The sequence below is a fragment of the Liolophura sinensis genome, chromosome 6 (assembly GCF_032854445.1).
Source record: "Liolophura sinensis isolate JHLJ2023 chromosome 6, CUHK_Ljap_v2, whole genome shotgun sequence".
In the NCBI taxonomy this organism is placed as follows: domain Eukaryota; kingdom Metazoa; phylum Mollusca; class Polyplacophora; order Chitonida; family Chitonidae; genus Liolophura; species Liolophura sinensis.
In genome coordinates, this window is record NC_088300.1 from 7,153,615 (window position 1) to 7,169,637 (window position 16,023).

General features: G+C 38.9%; 1 protein-coding gene across 1 annotated transcript in view; it reads right to left on the reverse strand.

Moving 5' to 3' along the window:
* Positions 1 to 2,782: 2,782 nt before the first annotated feature.
* Positions 2,783 to 16,023, reverse strand: part of LOC135467989 (uncharacterized) — a 38,240-nt gene continuing 24,999 nt past the window's right edge. Inside the window, exons 6-17 of the mRNA XM_064745965.1 lie at positions 15,311 to 15,471; positions 14,710 to 14,870; positions 14,127 to 14,160; positions 13,896 to 13,955; positions 13,338 to 13,606; positions 12,672 to 12,779; positions 10,206 to 10,301; positions 9,616 to 9,752; positions 8,400 to 8,537; positions 6,828 to 8,213; positions 6,173 to 6,230; positions 2,783 to 5,479 (exon numbers count right to left, since the gene is read on the reverse strand). Coding sequence (XP_064602035.1) covers positions 5,414 to 5,479; positions 6,173 to 6,230; positions 6,828 to 8,213; positions 8,400 to 8,537; positions 9,616 to 9,752; positions 10,206 to 10,301; positions 12,672 to 12,779; positions 13,338 to 13,606; positions 13,896 to 13,955; positions 14,127 to 14,160; positions 14,710 to 14,870; positions 15,311 to 15,471 — 2,674 coding nt within the window. The 3' untranslated portion in view covers positions 2,783 to 5,413. The remainder of the gene's footprint in view (positions 5,480 to 6,172; positions 6,231 to 6,827; positions 8,214 to 8,399; positions 8,538 to 9,615; positions 9,753 to 10,205; positions 10,302 to 12,671; positions 12,780 to 13,337; positions 13,607 to 13,895; positions 13,956 to 14,126; positions 14,161 to 14,709; positions 14,871 to 15,310; positions 15,472 to 16,023) is intronic.

Genomic DNA, 16,023 nt, shown 5'->3' on the forward strand with positions numbered 1-16,023 from the left:
AGTTTGCCCAGCATAAGGGGATATGCCAAGAATAGGAGAGATTCGAGTTCAAATTCTTGTCATGGAAGGTAGAAAGTCCTGTATCATATGAAAAATGTGAGACAACCTTTGTTGATATTAATTCATCGATCCTTTGTCTCACTGTGTTCCAAAGGCACAAAGGACACCCGTTTCCTTTAGAAACTTCCCAGGTTCACAAATGTTTTACTCAATTTTCTCTGTTTGTGTACTCTAAATCACTTTTTGTAAAATTTTTTCAGATGCCCATGTTAGTAAATGTGATCCTGCAATATGACTTTTTTTTTTACCTTTAGCGATTAAAGAGTTTGAATTCCTATTGGTGAGTGTCAGTATAATGTGACTGAGTAGAGAGGTTTCATTAGCATAGTGTTTCAGTGAGCAACACTAAATATGTCGATATCTGGACAGGCCTGTTGTTGAACTGTGACTGGAATAATGCTGAGAACAAAGTAAAGCCCCAAGCAAAAACAACCATTAAATTTATTAAACATGCAAAACTTAGGCACTGATCCAACTAGTTTCCAGACTTAATATGAGCTTATACAAAATGAACCCAAAATTTAAAAAAAAACAAAAAATGATAACATAAATTAATAGAGAAAGTATGCAAAATGCCACAAACTGGACTACTTTTTAGATTTCATCAAGTTCGTAAACACTATGTAACCCACTTGTACGCGAGTTTCATGATCAAGTATTTTGAAAGACATATGCAAATTGCAGAAAACCTGACATACATCCAATCACAATCTAGGAAATCACAATCATACATATGCAGATCTTATGCATGTATCTGGTTGAATTTGACCTTCATCTGAAACCACTCAGGAACCAGCACACACATTGATAAAAAACCATTAGAGAAGTTAATGCACAGAAAGCAACAGCCATTGAGAAACATGGAATTCATTACATGCAAACCTTAGGCACATCTGGATAGTGTTAGAACTTGATGTGTGGGTTTGCTTACTCAGTGTAACCTGTAAGTTTCATGACTCCCCTTCAGGTGGTTTTTAAGATATTTCCAAATCTGGCCCATGGACCCACACAAATGGAGATTGTTATATACCCCTATTACATAATGGGAGACTTGAGGATCAGCTACACAGAAGGTCTAAACGACAGTAGAACACATTGTTTTCTTTTGTGACGTTGCAGCATGTTCATACATGTTTTACACAGATAATTGTGACAAAATAAAGGAAGAACAAATGAGTTCAGAGCTTTGGATTGTCTTGATACAAAGTTTAAGGAGTTTTACAAGTTCTCCATTACAAACTGTAAATTGTATGCAATAAACAGTAACAAACAAACTGATATACAGGTATATCTTCAAGTATTTATTAGCAGTATGCCATATATCACATCATATGTAAATAGTACAGTACAAAAATGTAACAGAAAGATAATTTATTTAGAAGTACACATGGATAGGCAACATAAGCTTCACAATAGAAAACTGGATACCAGATCAGAACCTATCACTTTGATATCAAAATATCTACCGGGTACATATACTGACACTAACATCTAATTTAGAATAAAGTGTCATTTCTATGCTGAAGGGAAACGCCTGAATATCATGTCATATATATTTATAATTATGTACATGCATGGAAGTAAGAGTATTATTCTATTTCTTAAAGAATAATCAAAACATATTACCTATAGTTATACTTGGCCAAGATTTTCCACTACAGTGCCCTTATATTACAGGCATATAAATATACATTCAAACACCTTGTATATTAGAGGGCACACACCATTCCACCTAGTACTGAACATGTGAAGGCACACTGTCAATTTCAAATGCACAATACATGTACAAATGATTACAAATATCCAGAGACAGCTGACTAATTGAATCTAGGTTTCACTTCAATGATACTTAATCACTGGAAGTAAACTTTATCCTATATAACTAAATATCCATTTCTGACACAAAACATTTTTCTGTAACAAATCAGCACTTTATACAATTTAATTTTCAAATACCTGTACTTTCAATAGGTTTGATTCTCGTATACTCTCTCCCTGTCATGTCTTATTTTACAGTTTTCCAGTAGTCATATTTTCCCTCCACAAAATTTTTTAAATCTCAGATCTCGTGGCTTTAACGCATGCACACCAAACCATATTTTGTCAGATCTATTTTCTTATAGGTAAACATAGATCAAACAGTCTACATGCATACCCAACACAATGCAGCTGGGAATTCTATTGTGTCAGCATCAGACCTAGCTTACACATAATACCTGTAGGACAGAAATCGGAACCAGCTAACTGAACCATGTCATCATATACACACTTTCAGAATCCATACAATTCCACAGAACCATACCAGATCTTTGCAGATAAAATGGAATATTCGTACCTTATACATATTTTAATGCCTATTCCATAACTATATATTTGTATCTTTCACCTTTTCGACCTTTCAAGCTTCACATTTCAATTGAATACAGGAGTTATTCCACCAAGAAAATATATTGCTCTAAGTGAAAAAAAAAATACTCACCACATTTGACATCTTGTTATGTAAGAAATATTATACAACACTTGTTGTGATATTGTAATAAATGTATATACCAGTAGTTTTATTCTCCTTTTAACAGTTGTACAACCCGTGTACAAACACTTGTTCTAATAGCACTTTTGAGAACTACGCATGTATAGAATGCAAGTCGATAACCGTCTTCAACTTTGGTACAGAAAACATGTACTTCTCACACAATGAGGTAATATACTAGAAAAATCCACCATGTTCAATATTCTACAAAACTTAAATACTCTTGAATCACTGTGGTGAAACAGTTGTGGTGATTTGATATCCTCTGTCTTACATACAACAATTTTTTATAGATTTATCTCAAAAATATACATTACAAAGTCAGCCAGTAATGAAGAATGTAATAGTCCAACTGCATGATAACAGGATATATACAGCTAAATAGTGCAGACAACCATATATGTATATAGAAATAAGGCACTGGTGTACATAAATAATACATTAAAACAGAACAGAACCAGTCTGCTCTCGTTAAATAGCAAGTGTACTAGCATGACTGATACGGATTTAGAACACGTTAATAGCTCTATTAATCTGTCCCTGTTACCGACATATATGAGAATAGTTTGCTTATACTCAATGATGAATTTGACACATTAAGTGTGTAATATATATGTGCTGCACATAAATGTAGTCACACCTTGAAGTGAAGCTTTCTAATGAGTGACGAAGCTTAGAAAATTCTCATATGTGTATACGCTCTGTCAAAAAAACAAAAGGAAGAATCTTACTGGATGAAAATGTCAAATTAGAAGTGCAACGATGAATTTTTTTGCCATAATTAAAAAATAGTAAATTGATGAAAACGATAAAAAAAAAAACCTTATTCTGAGAGACAGCTGAAAACTAAAAGTGTAAATTTTTTAACATAAAAATGTTTATGATGTATAAGGACAAAACTAAACCAGATTATTTACTACATAATACCAAAACCTTTTTTCACCATAGAAATGGTGTCATGATGACACACCCCATAATAAGGTGTTCAGTTTACACTTTATACTTTCAGGGAGCAATTCCAAGTACAACCGGTTGCAATTTTCAAATACTTCATAAACCACATTTCATCGACATGGATGGGTGTGGCAGTGCATATGACTGAGACCATAATCTGTCGCAATCATGTAACGTGCGGCAAAAACTGCTCTAGTATGTTACAGGTCATACATGGACATTTGCATACCGATTCCGTACAGAAACACTGCAACTGATGCTTCCCTCAAGCAGCTTTGTTGTGTACTGGTGGGATCAGATCTATGCTGCATCAAAAGCTTTGATGTAACAAAAAATTTGTTTTGTGTTATACTATGGTCCCAAAGAAAAACATTTGCTACAAGGAAATTGAGTACCGAATCAACAATGTTCAGCGAAAACAGGGCATCGCATAATACTTGTGAGCTGGCATGTGTGTCAATACAAAATCTGCATTGGCATGCCAAAATATCTGATACAGAAATGGGTGCAGCCTGCTGACACAAAATTATGAAGAATTTTTTCCAGACTACGTGTCATGAGTCTTCCATTCTGGCACAGCAAATGTTTTTCCAGTGTGTGGTGTGGGCTTATAGCCGAAGTCTCACATCAACCAGGTTCCTACAGGTATCTCAGAGAACATGGTAGGGTTCTCCTATAGGTAGCTCAGTCAGGGCTGTAGGGTTCTTCTACAGGTAGCTCAGACAGGGCTGTAGGGTTCTCCAGTCTCGTCACGAAATGTGCCTGTCAGGGTGGCTGGGCGGCGAGCCCGTGGGGGCTTCCTCGGGGGCTTCTGTCTAGGCAAAGGGGTGAGAGTAAGCTGCGAGAGATGGGAGCCCTGGAGAACCCAGTCTGGAGAACGTGGGGCGGCATCAGGGGAGAATGCTAAGTCTGTGTCAGGGCTGGCGAGGGGTGGAACCTTGGGCAGAGGCTCTGCTGGGAGTTGTGTAGATTGAGGCTCTGCCGAGGGTTGTGATGGTTTGGTCTCAGAACTGGAGGGATTCCCCGAATCCACACTGGGTGCCGCTGACTGACTGGTCCCCCTGTGATCAGAAGACGGGTATTAGCAGAATTCATAACAAAATAAACAACAGCTAGCTAGGTTCAATTTGGATCCACTAACAATCTGAGTGAAATTACCAGATAGTACATTGAGCAAACCTCAAATGTATCATCGCTTTATCTGATACTCCAGAATTTTTGGCTTACATGGTGGTGGCCAGAATCATGGATAGAGGAAATGGGAGTACCCTTTGGATAATTGGATAAACATTGGCAAATAAGGATTCTCAAATATTAGACCTTTCTGACAGATGGTTACAGATGGTCTCTTTACCCTTTTCTTAATTACATTAACATTTTTAAGAACAGAGGTTTATCTGTATTGAGTTATTAGCGGGGAAATTCTATTTCAGCCAACAGTTTATCCGTCAAGACACTTCTCTGAGGAATGTTTGATAAAGTGGAAGAGCAGATGATGATTACTCTTCAGGTTATTCTTAGGTTGTTGACGTTTGCTACAAATATCACAAGTTTACAGATTAATGATAAACTGGAACAAGAAACGAAAAAACAAACGTTAATACCTGGACCAAATACAACGGAACAAAAACATCCCACAAACTTTAAAGTTTTCAAGAAGAACCCAAACAGAAAACAGAACAAATGCAAAGGCACCTACAGAAAACTTCCCCTCGCATACAATGTAACAGACAACAAGGTCTTGTCTGATGAACAACTGGTTACAGCTATAAACTTGTTACATGTTCAACCAACTGTTCCAAACCAACTGTTTCAAACCAACTGGCCAATGTCTCACCTTCGGCCTATTTGACCTTGACCTACATGCAGTTATGAACTAGTCTCTTTGCCAGCAGAAGTTGCATGACATTTACATAGAGTGTTTACCTCCTCCATCTATTAAATGTAAACCATATACATAGCACACTTAACAATACAAGTATCTATTATACGTAGCACTACACAAAAATTTCACAAAAATTTCAATAAGGTTTAGAAAAAAGACATGAACAGAATTGGAGGGTAGAATTCAATGAACTCATTTGTAGTGTTCTTAAAATAATTTTTGATTAATGATTCGGGATAATAAGAATATTCATCCTACATTTTAGAATTCACACGTCTGAGCTTTCTCGTCGTCCAATTTATACATAGGAGTCATTTATACATGTGTGTACATATACAGTATGCTCATGTCGCCAAAGTGTTGTCGCCACAGGATCATCAATCCAAAGGACACCACACATGACACCCCACCCACTCACATAATAATGACACCGGCCAACCAGTTCTGTTTCCTTGCTCTAACCTCTCAGTGCTGAGAGAGTTAAGTGCAACACTTACATTGCTGAAGTTGTAAAACACAGTCTTGGGATTTGAAAGATACATCAAATATTCAACGATTCTGCACTTTCTTATTTGTGTTATTTCTGATTTTAACATCAAGTTTGTTATTTCATGAACTGCAAATGCATTACAGCTGGGGACATTTTTGGCTGTTGCATTCTTCAGGTAAATGAACACTTCAGTTTCACAAGCAAGGAATGTATATGGAAAAGACAAAAGTATCTTAACTTTTCAAATACTTACCAATGGTTTGCAAACCAGACCATTTGATACGTCATTCTCACATGCCTTATTATCAGATCTGGGAGAAAGTTTTAAAATGAAATCATCACACGTCACAGCAAAAAAAACAAGTATTACCAAAACAATAACAGCAAAACCTGACACAAATGACTGCCGTACTACAACAAGAAATTGTCAAGGGAGATAATGAGGGTTAAAACACCACATAAAGGCCACAAGAATTAAATCATGATAGGACACAGTTACATCGTCAAAATGCATTGACCTAAAGTTCAAATGACTTTAATAATACTTCAAACCCTGAACTTTCAGTTTTTTTCATAATTCACTCTGGCCCACACTGTGAGAAAGTCAGAGAAATATCTACAGGGTACAGGGCTGTTAGTGCCTTAAATATGGAACTATATGTGATGTGAATTTAAATCCTAGTTTAACTTCCCCGTGTACAAAAAAATAGCACAATATTTTAGTTACCAGATTTACTACTACATTAAATTACAATTGAATGATTTCCAAAATTTTGAAATTTAAGTTTATTATAGGTTAATATATAATCAAATACAACAATTTAATAACAACATCAACATTTAAACTGATCAAGACGTGCACATAAGTCACAACAATGAACTACACATGTTTAATAATATATACTTGCTTTTTTTTGTTGAAAATATTTTTCAGAGAATCTCTAATGCTGTTCTTCTTCTTATTTTTGGAGACATCATCGACGGATCTGGACAGGGTATTGGAGAAGCCAATCTTAGCTTTGTCCTGAGTCTTTTTCTTGGGTAGCTTCAAAGGCGTGACTTTGCCCTGCCTTGAGTCAGGGCGTGGCAGGGTGGAGGGCATGGGTGGGATGGACGTCACGGCTAATTGCTCCTCCTGATGAGGGTCAGCCATACCCGCTTCAGCCTGTGATTGATCGGGAGGTTTGACAGGTGTCAGTTTACCACGTGTCATCTCCAGTAAAGTCTTTGTGGTGATGTGCTGCTGTGACTGCATGTTTTGTTCTGCTAGAGTCTGGAGCTGGTCATCGGACACAGAATAGTCAGAGTGCATGTTTGTGTTAGAGGCTGATGGCAAAGCATGATCCCGGGGTGAATTATCATTAGCATGTTCCTCAAGCTGATAGCCATTGGTCAATGAGACAGGAACATTGCCTTGACTCTTAGACTTCGAAATGCTCCTCCCATCGTCTACTGAAGACAACACTGGATCCATCGTTGATGACAACGTAGCAGGTCTGTAATCACCATCATCATCTTCCTCCACATCATCGTTGTCACCAAATATCCCGTAATCATGAGTGTAAGCGTCTTCCCTGTGTGTGCTAAATCCACCCTGGGGAGACTGTGACCTCATCAGCAGCCCAGACTCAATCAAGTGGTCAATACCGGTCAGTTTCCCCAGGTCACGAGGGCGACCATTCCGCACACCATGGCTACCATAATGCTCCTCGTCAGGCGTCAGGGATAAGCGATCCCTAGCTTTTACGTTGCGTTTTGCTGATGGTGGGTAATTGTTCTCCTGCAGATCGAGCATGCGCTGCAGCTGCAACTCTGCATCTGTGTGGAACATGCTGTCCCTGAGCAGCACTTCCTCTGTGGCCGAATGGGGGCGGTTCTGTGCAAGCTGAGCCAGGCGGTCCATCTCGTAATCCTCATACATGTAGGACTGCCCCACCACTGAGCGAGGACGCTGGTACATAGGCTCCTCCCTATACGACCGTGACTCCGCCACCACCATCGGCTCATAATAGTCCTCCAGCTGAAGGCGGGGAACCGCTGAGTGGCGTACGCTCGGGGAAGCCGACCGTTGAGGCAGTAAGCTCTGCATCATGGGGAAGGAATCTACCGTCTTGCGCCCCTGGGAACGTCTGGAGCGCTCCCTGTGAGGAGCTTCCTGTCTCTGGTGCGGGGTAATCAGTCGGTTGATATTAGGCTGGCTGGTTGCCAGCCGTAGTCGCCTGCTGTATGAGTCCATTCCTTGTCTGCTGTACTTCAGGTTTTCAGGCTTCTGGTTACGGCGCGACACAAGTTGTCTGAAAGAAAAGAAGTAACCATGGATCAGAAAGTATGAAAACAAATTTCTCTACATTGTTATTAAGTAAAGTCAAGGAACTACTGGTTCAAATACACGTGGATCATTACATGGCAAAATCTGGCAAATTAAATGTGATCACCTCACTGCTGCCTGGCTAATATAATCAATGTTGTTGTTGTTTTACCTCGGTGGTGGGGATTGATGTAGCTTGACAATCTCCTCCCCTGTGGAGTGAATACCACTGTCCCTGGCACTCAGCACATTAATCACCTCATTACTACTGGCACTAGACTTCACTGAGGCTGCCGTTGATTGGCTGGACCTGCAGCAGAGAAATACACCAGAGGTGAGCAGCAATGCACATATGAAATATGGACACAAGTGCAATATGGACACAAGTGAGATATGGACACACACCAGAGATTGGGACACACACCAGAGATAGGGACACACACCAGAGATTGGGACACTCACCAGAGATAGGGACACACACCAGAGATAGGGATACACACCAGAGATTGGGACACACACCAGAGATAGGGACACACACCAGAGATAGGGACACACACAAAAGATATCGACGTAAAATATGAACACACACAAGATGCTGAGACATGAGACATGGACACAAAAGATATAGACACACATGAGATATGGACAGAAATACAAGAGATATGGACAGGCATAAGATACTGACAAACAAGAGATATGGACACAAAAAATATGGACAAACATTCAAGAGATGTGGACAGACATTCAAGAGATGTGGATAGACACACAAGAGATAGAGACAGACATACAAGAGATATGGACAGACATAAATGAAATAGGGACAGATATCCAAGAGATATAGACAGATATACAAGAGATATGGACAGACATACAAGAGATCGGGACATAGAGATATGGACAGACATACAAGAGATAGGGACAGAGAAATATGGACAGACATACAAGAGATACAGACAGACATACAAAAGATATGGACAGACACACAAGGGATAGGGACAGACATACAAGAGATATGGACAGACATACAAGAGATATTGGCAGACATACAAGAGATAGGGACAGACACACAAGAGATAGAGACAGACATACAAGAGATAGGGACAGACATAAAAGACATATGGACAGACATACAAGAGATATGGGCAGACATACAAGGGATAGGGACAGACACACAAGGGACAGGGACAGAGATACAAGAGATAGGGACAGACATACAAGAGATAGGGACCCATTACATGGATTCTTTTTTAAACATCCTGTGTTTTAAAACCCTATACATTTAATGCTAAGGGTGGCTGCTTGAATATCCCGCCATTTGCTGGCCATTTTAAGGTAAAAGCATACAACACTGGAAATGTAAAGACAAAATGAGAGGAGTTGATCCTCACCGTCTGTTCTCCTCCACAAGCTGGACCACATGCTGGATTTCCTCATTAAGCTGGTTGAGGAAATTTCTCAGGATTGCTAAAGAGGCCACCAGGTAATAACGGTCAGAGTGGTTGTCATCCGTGAATCGCAACAAATCCTGACAGGAAGTAACAATAGATGTGGTTCAAAATTTTAACCACTGCAAAGAACCTGGTAATTCCCACACTTCTGAAAATTGTTCATAATCAAATCTTTTCTTTCTGCATGAGAAAATGAAGAACAAACCTATTTGGAGTTTCAGCATCGTCAGATTGATATTTAAAACATGTATTGCTAATTTGGTATCCTTTAGCAGCCTATTAAAATTCCTATTAATGAATACTTTCTTGTTTAAAGGGATACATAATCAACAGTGATTGGATGACAGTGGACATAGGGTTTCCTAGGTTAACCCATGCAGCCTTAGTCAGTCATTTTCTGTATTTTTCCAGTTCTCAAGGGGCTAGATCATACACATAAATGAAAACAATGCATGCTACAGATTACACCACTGCCAAATTAGGAACACTTGGTTTAAACTGGGCTTGATTAAGCAATTTTTGAGTATTACCTTAATAAGGAGTACATAATGTGCCAGCCTCTGGACCGGCGCTAATATCAGCGTGGTCACATCAGTTCCCTCAGAGCCTGGACCATGGTGATGATTCTGTAATAAAACAATAGATGTTGAATGGGAGCCCCTTAATAAGGTATTCATATCAGTTCAACATGATGACTCAGTGGTCTTTCCACTGATGCCTGCTTCACTTTTTTTCTTCATTTTAACTTCAATCATTGTTTTATTTGCCTCGAACCTACCAACAGAAGATTTTTTTTATTTGGCTTGATTCTACCAACAGAGTTTCAATAGATGTTTTTATTCGCCTTCATTCTACCAATAGAACTTCAATACCATACCTTCTCAATAATTACAGACACTCGCTAATAGAGACACATTGAAAGTAAGGGGGTAGATCAGAGAAGTCCCCTGCGAAGCGCTCACTGCTGGTGACATTGCCGACAGCTTGACAGCTTGTAATAGGCAATTCACGATGTTATTTTTCAGTGTATGCGCTTGTTTAAAAACAGAAAAAAATAAATATATTGATATCGGAACATCAATCTAGTGAAAATATATTTTTGCTATTTTTCTTCCCAAAACACTTACCAGGCCGTTTTTCGGGTTGCATTCTACAAATTAGGACATTCAATATTTAAAGTTGATGTTTGTATGGCATTATTTACAGGGAAGCATCCAACATCCCACTGCATTAGGCTTTACATTTGCAGAATTGTCTTGAATCTACCGACCGCTGGTCTTCCTCCCCCCTTACGTATGGGGATCATACAAGAATGGAACATGGATGATTGCCACTTGATCATTGAAATAATAATGCTTATTAATGCTCTTGCATATGTGGATAAAACACCTATGACAATAATGCACTTGTGTCGATTTGAAGGCAGACTTTCAATTTATTACACACCATGTGTCTACTTTGGCAGGAACATGACATAAATCTGACAGCCAAGTCAGAGGGGGGAGGGGCTACACTCTTTACAGATTAATTTTAAAAAAGATAGTTTGCAACATATTACCATGGGCATTTCAAGAAAAAGCTAGTAATACATGTACGTTTATGTATATATGTCATTACATTAGCTAAGCCCGGCTTTAAACTTTACAATACAAATGCCTTCAAAACTCACTGATATATGTACCTTGAGAAAATATCAAGTTCTAAAGAGTATGTTTTCCTCTGAATGGCAACAGTTATTTCACAGAAAATATATAAACACTGTCCACTCAGAAAACAAAGTTCAAGTGGGTTAGATCCAACTGAAAAGATGACAGGCCTTATTTCCCAGCTCCCAGTCCAGAATATAAAACATGTAGATCTACAGGGCTGACAGGTACATGAAATGGCTAATGAATGAACCTGCTGAGAATGAACTCTTGAATCAGGTTTTATTTTTAATGTGGCAAAAAAAATCTCTTAATCAGGGCCCGATCACCAGAAGCCAACACCAGATGCCTCTGGCCACATCAATGTGTCCCAAGAATGGACACAAACTAATAACAATGGGTATTCTTAATTGGATTCCAAGCCAAGATTTCCTCGTATTTGGGTGAACACGCAGTAAACACTACAGGATTCAATACTGAGAGGGGTCTAACACCAGCCAGAAGGCTATAAAACCTACACAACTGTCCAAGCCTGGTATGCCTGGAAACACATGTGTGCAATTCTGACATAGGCCTACGTGCATAAAGTATGCAACACCACATATTAAGGCCGATATTATGGGCTCGGGAATATCGTCAAATAAGTAAGTAGCTATGTACATATGTCCAAATGTGCCAAACTTTGATTTTCTTTAAGAAAGGTTTGTATCGAGTTGTGTCGCTGTTGTCGTCTGTTCTCCAGAATTATTTCTAGCGTGCTCTCATATAGTGTTTTACTTGCCGCCAGTCTCCACAACGATGTTTAAAAAAAACTTAAGTTTTGGTAAGTTTAAAGTAAGTTGTAAATGCCACTAGTTGATATGAATGACAAATAATTAGCTTTCAAATTTCGAGCACCACACGTTTTGACATGTCATGGATATCCAATGAGAGATTTTATTGTCTGATGTTCAATTGACCACAGCTAATCAATACATATGTTGCAAAAGAAATGTACCCCCGTGTTACATGTGAAAATTCCAGAAACGTCTGTTTTTCTGCAATTTTGTAGTTTATATAGGTCTACCAATACGTGCAATATTTTTTCAATACCTGGCATTGTCTCTCCCCTTGTTGCCAAGCTGGTGAGGCTCACTGAGACGTGACGGAGATGTGAACTACTGTCACTGATCAACTACCGGTAATCCCCTTCCCCCCACAGAGAGTGTAGGACTTAAGACAACATCCCCAGCAAGGCATCATGGTATATAATTTCTAGAAATGCATCTGAAATTATTGAGAACGTACAATAGATGGTTTTATTTGCCTTGATTTTACAAGAGATTCTACAAATATGACTGGTCAGCATACCTTAAGAAAGCTGCTGAATTTCTTGGACTTCATTTTCCAGGTGTTAAGGTTACTCAGGGCTGTTGGGAAATCACTGACATAGTCACGATACAAGGTTAAAAGGTCATTCTGAAAAGAAGAAATGGAAAAATTTTGATAAATATTGAAATCCACCAATGATTCTACGCAGCAAAATAGGACTTACTGCAACAATAATTTAATTCCTGCCAGAAACAAAGTACATGTAAATGTAGCAGCTGGATAAAAGTTAGCAATGATGTCAAGTAGATGTGGCCTTGTCACAACATTATTCTACAAAAATCTAAGTTATCCCAAATATATATGAAACAAAAACAAAAGAGCATATTTTAAAATGAGCCCAAAAGAATTCAAAGGTGATTTTGTTTACTGTGTGCTTAAAGGCGTCACATAAAATCTAAAGCACATCACTGGTACCAGCCAATGATAAAAACATGGCATTTATCGAGGAAGAGGCTTTTGTATGATTGCAGCCAAAAAAAACAGAAATGGATTTATTTAATGAAAATGCATAAATTTATTAAACAGTCTAGCCTCAACATGGCATTAGTGGAAACAGGAGATCAGGAAAGTTACCAAAATTGGCTTGTCACACTTGTAATGATTACACCTCTCCTGACAAAATAGTAAACAGCATTTCCAGCCTACCTCCTGCGTGTCTGTCAGTTTAGCAAATATATCGCCGACGATACCATTCCAGCGCCAGTTGAGAACACGATCCTCCAGCTTCCTGAGAATGGAGCAATGCTGCGCGTACATCTGGGTGAGGTAGGGTGGGAAGATACAGTTCAGCTCATGGCTGGACATCAGATTCATCTGTCTCAGGGGGCTGATGTAGTCATCTATCAGGGTCCACAGGGTCGAGCAGTACTTTCTTTCAGACGACAAAATTTCAGACGTTAATCTTTGCCTCTGCTCTGTTAAAAAAAAAGGTATAACTGAGTGTTTAAGAAACTGTACTGTGAAATTAGTGCACACAATGTACCCTCATTTCAGGATGCATAAACTGGCTGTTTGATAGCTAGACCACACTATGACAGTCAACTAAAACTAATTCATTGTTTCTGAGACTACTCTGCCATTTTGTTGTCCATTTATGCAAAAGCTTTCTGGCCTGTACATGCTTGTTTTTATTTATACAATTAAATCCACTCTGGCTGTCTGATATTTTTGTCAGTGAAAACAACATGTAATTCAAGAACTCACTTTCTGAAAAAGCCTGGTCATGTAACTGATTCTTACTGGTCAATCCTGGATACTGCTGTCCTGAAAACAACCAATGATAACTGTGCGAATTGACAGACATAGGTTTGTAACACATAAATGTTGCAATGAATAACTAATCTATTCCATGAAAGCCTGTATAAAAGGATACAAATTAATTACAACAGATTAATGATAAGTTTTGAAGAAGAGGGCAGTCATGAAAATACTCACCACCATTCATTTTATTCACAGACAGCAAAGTATCCTGTCAAGAAAAGAAAGAAAGAAGAATCTGCTTATATATTTAATAGAAAGAATATTTCAATTATGCAATAGCATTATGTTTATGGCTGAACAAAAAACAGGCAAGGCTCAGAGAAACCTCCGGTCTTCAATCAGCTAATTCCAAAGATGAAAACAAGGATTTGTGTAAAATCCAGAATTTGGCCAAATTATATGCATAAATTTAGAAACCTTTCTACAAATTTAGTGAATGAAGTCTGAGTTCCAGACAAATTATGAAAACTAACATCTCCGTAGACCAGCAGTACTTGGCTGGATTAAGCACACAGTCTCACTGGTGAAGAGATGATACAATTCTGATAGGAGATGTATGGCTCATCATGAAGCAACACTGCAGAATTGTCCTGCAGAAATCGAATTATCACAAGCCAATCAAAATACCACAGGCACTTTTCCAAAATTTCTCTATAAACTGTTCGCATGTGTGAAAAATATTCAAACTCACCCAGACTATCAGGGTTTCTATTTTTACCTCTAACAGTTGTCGGTCACATCACTCACACAGGCTCACCTCAAAACTGCTGTTCTCCTGCTCATCTCCATTGCTGGATTCTCGTGAGCTCGCATCCTGGTACTTTGCTCTCAGTGTCTCTGACAGCTGTAGGCTACGATTGGCCAGAGCAGTAATGGAGACAGAGTCTGAATCATAGTGATCTTCTCCGTGTTTTACCCCTACAACAGACACACAATGTACATGAACTGATTGGCTTACCACAACTTTTTATACATAAATTACATGACTTATGTGTGACATTTTCTGAACTAAGGTACATGACCTGCAAAACTGCATGACTTTCAGCCACATATTTTTTTTTCCCATACACAGAAACAATTTCTATACCTCAGCATCCCTTGCCCTTCATCGAGTCATTATAAATTTTTCCATTCTTTACGTTAGGCTTTACAGAGTGATCTGTTCTGTAACAGAAGAGCAGTGTAGAGCATAACATACAAATGTTTTCTCTTCACTAATTGCTAGTACCATAGTTAAGTTATGATCTTCAGAAAACTAATTATGCTGAAAATTGTTCTATCCTTTAAAGAAAATCTTGCACTCATTTGATTTACTGTTCACAACAAATTAGGACAAAGCCGTAATGTTAACAGCTTACCATTGGTTGTGGGCAAGCTTTCCATGAATGGTTTGACCATGGGAGATAACCCTGGGGGTGTAGTGGCACCCCCTGAGGAGCCGCACTGCTGAGGGAGATTCACCCCACTGTCAAAGTCACTCTGTAGGGTTGTCACCTCTGCCTTAAGGTTCAGACGCTCCCTGGGGACCAGACAGAATAGCACACATACATGTTAGAATGAGGGGCCAGACATATCAGCAAATCTATTTCATCCATGCCATGTTACACGGACACATGTTTCCATTGGCATTTGGACTTCTGCCAGACAAATCCCATGCCACGTATATCCGAATGTTTGAGATTCTTCATGACATGTCAGCTTCCCATGATCTACATTTGATTCCCAGAGACATACAACTTGACCTTGAGACCGTCGCTCACAACGCTGCTTTGCGTGTTTTCCCTGAAACACACTTGAAAGAGTGTTATTTTGACTTCACCCAGTGCATTTGGAGAAAGGTGCAGAGTCTGAGACTAACTTCAGAATATAAGATGAAGGCCACATTCAATGTGGAGTCATTTTGAGGCCAAGGGGCCTAGGATAACAAACCACCTAAAAGGATGGCACCAAAAGCTGACACGAATGATCTGCAAAACCCATCCAAACATCTTCAAATTCATTAACACCATAAAGCAGGAACAGGCAGCCAATGAGGTTAAAGCTCTACAAGTTAAAGTTAGAAGGCAGTGTT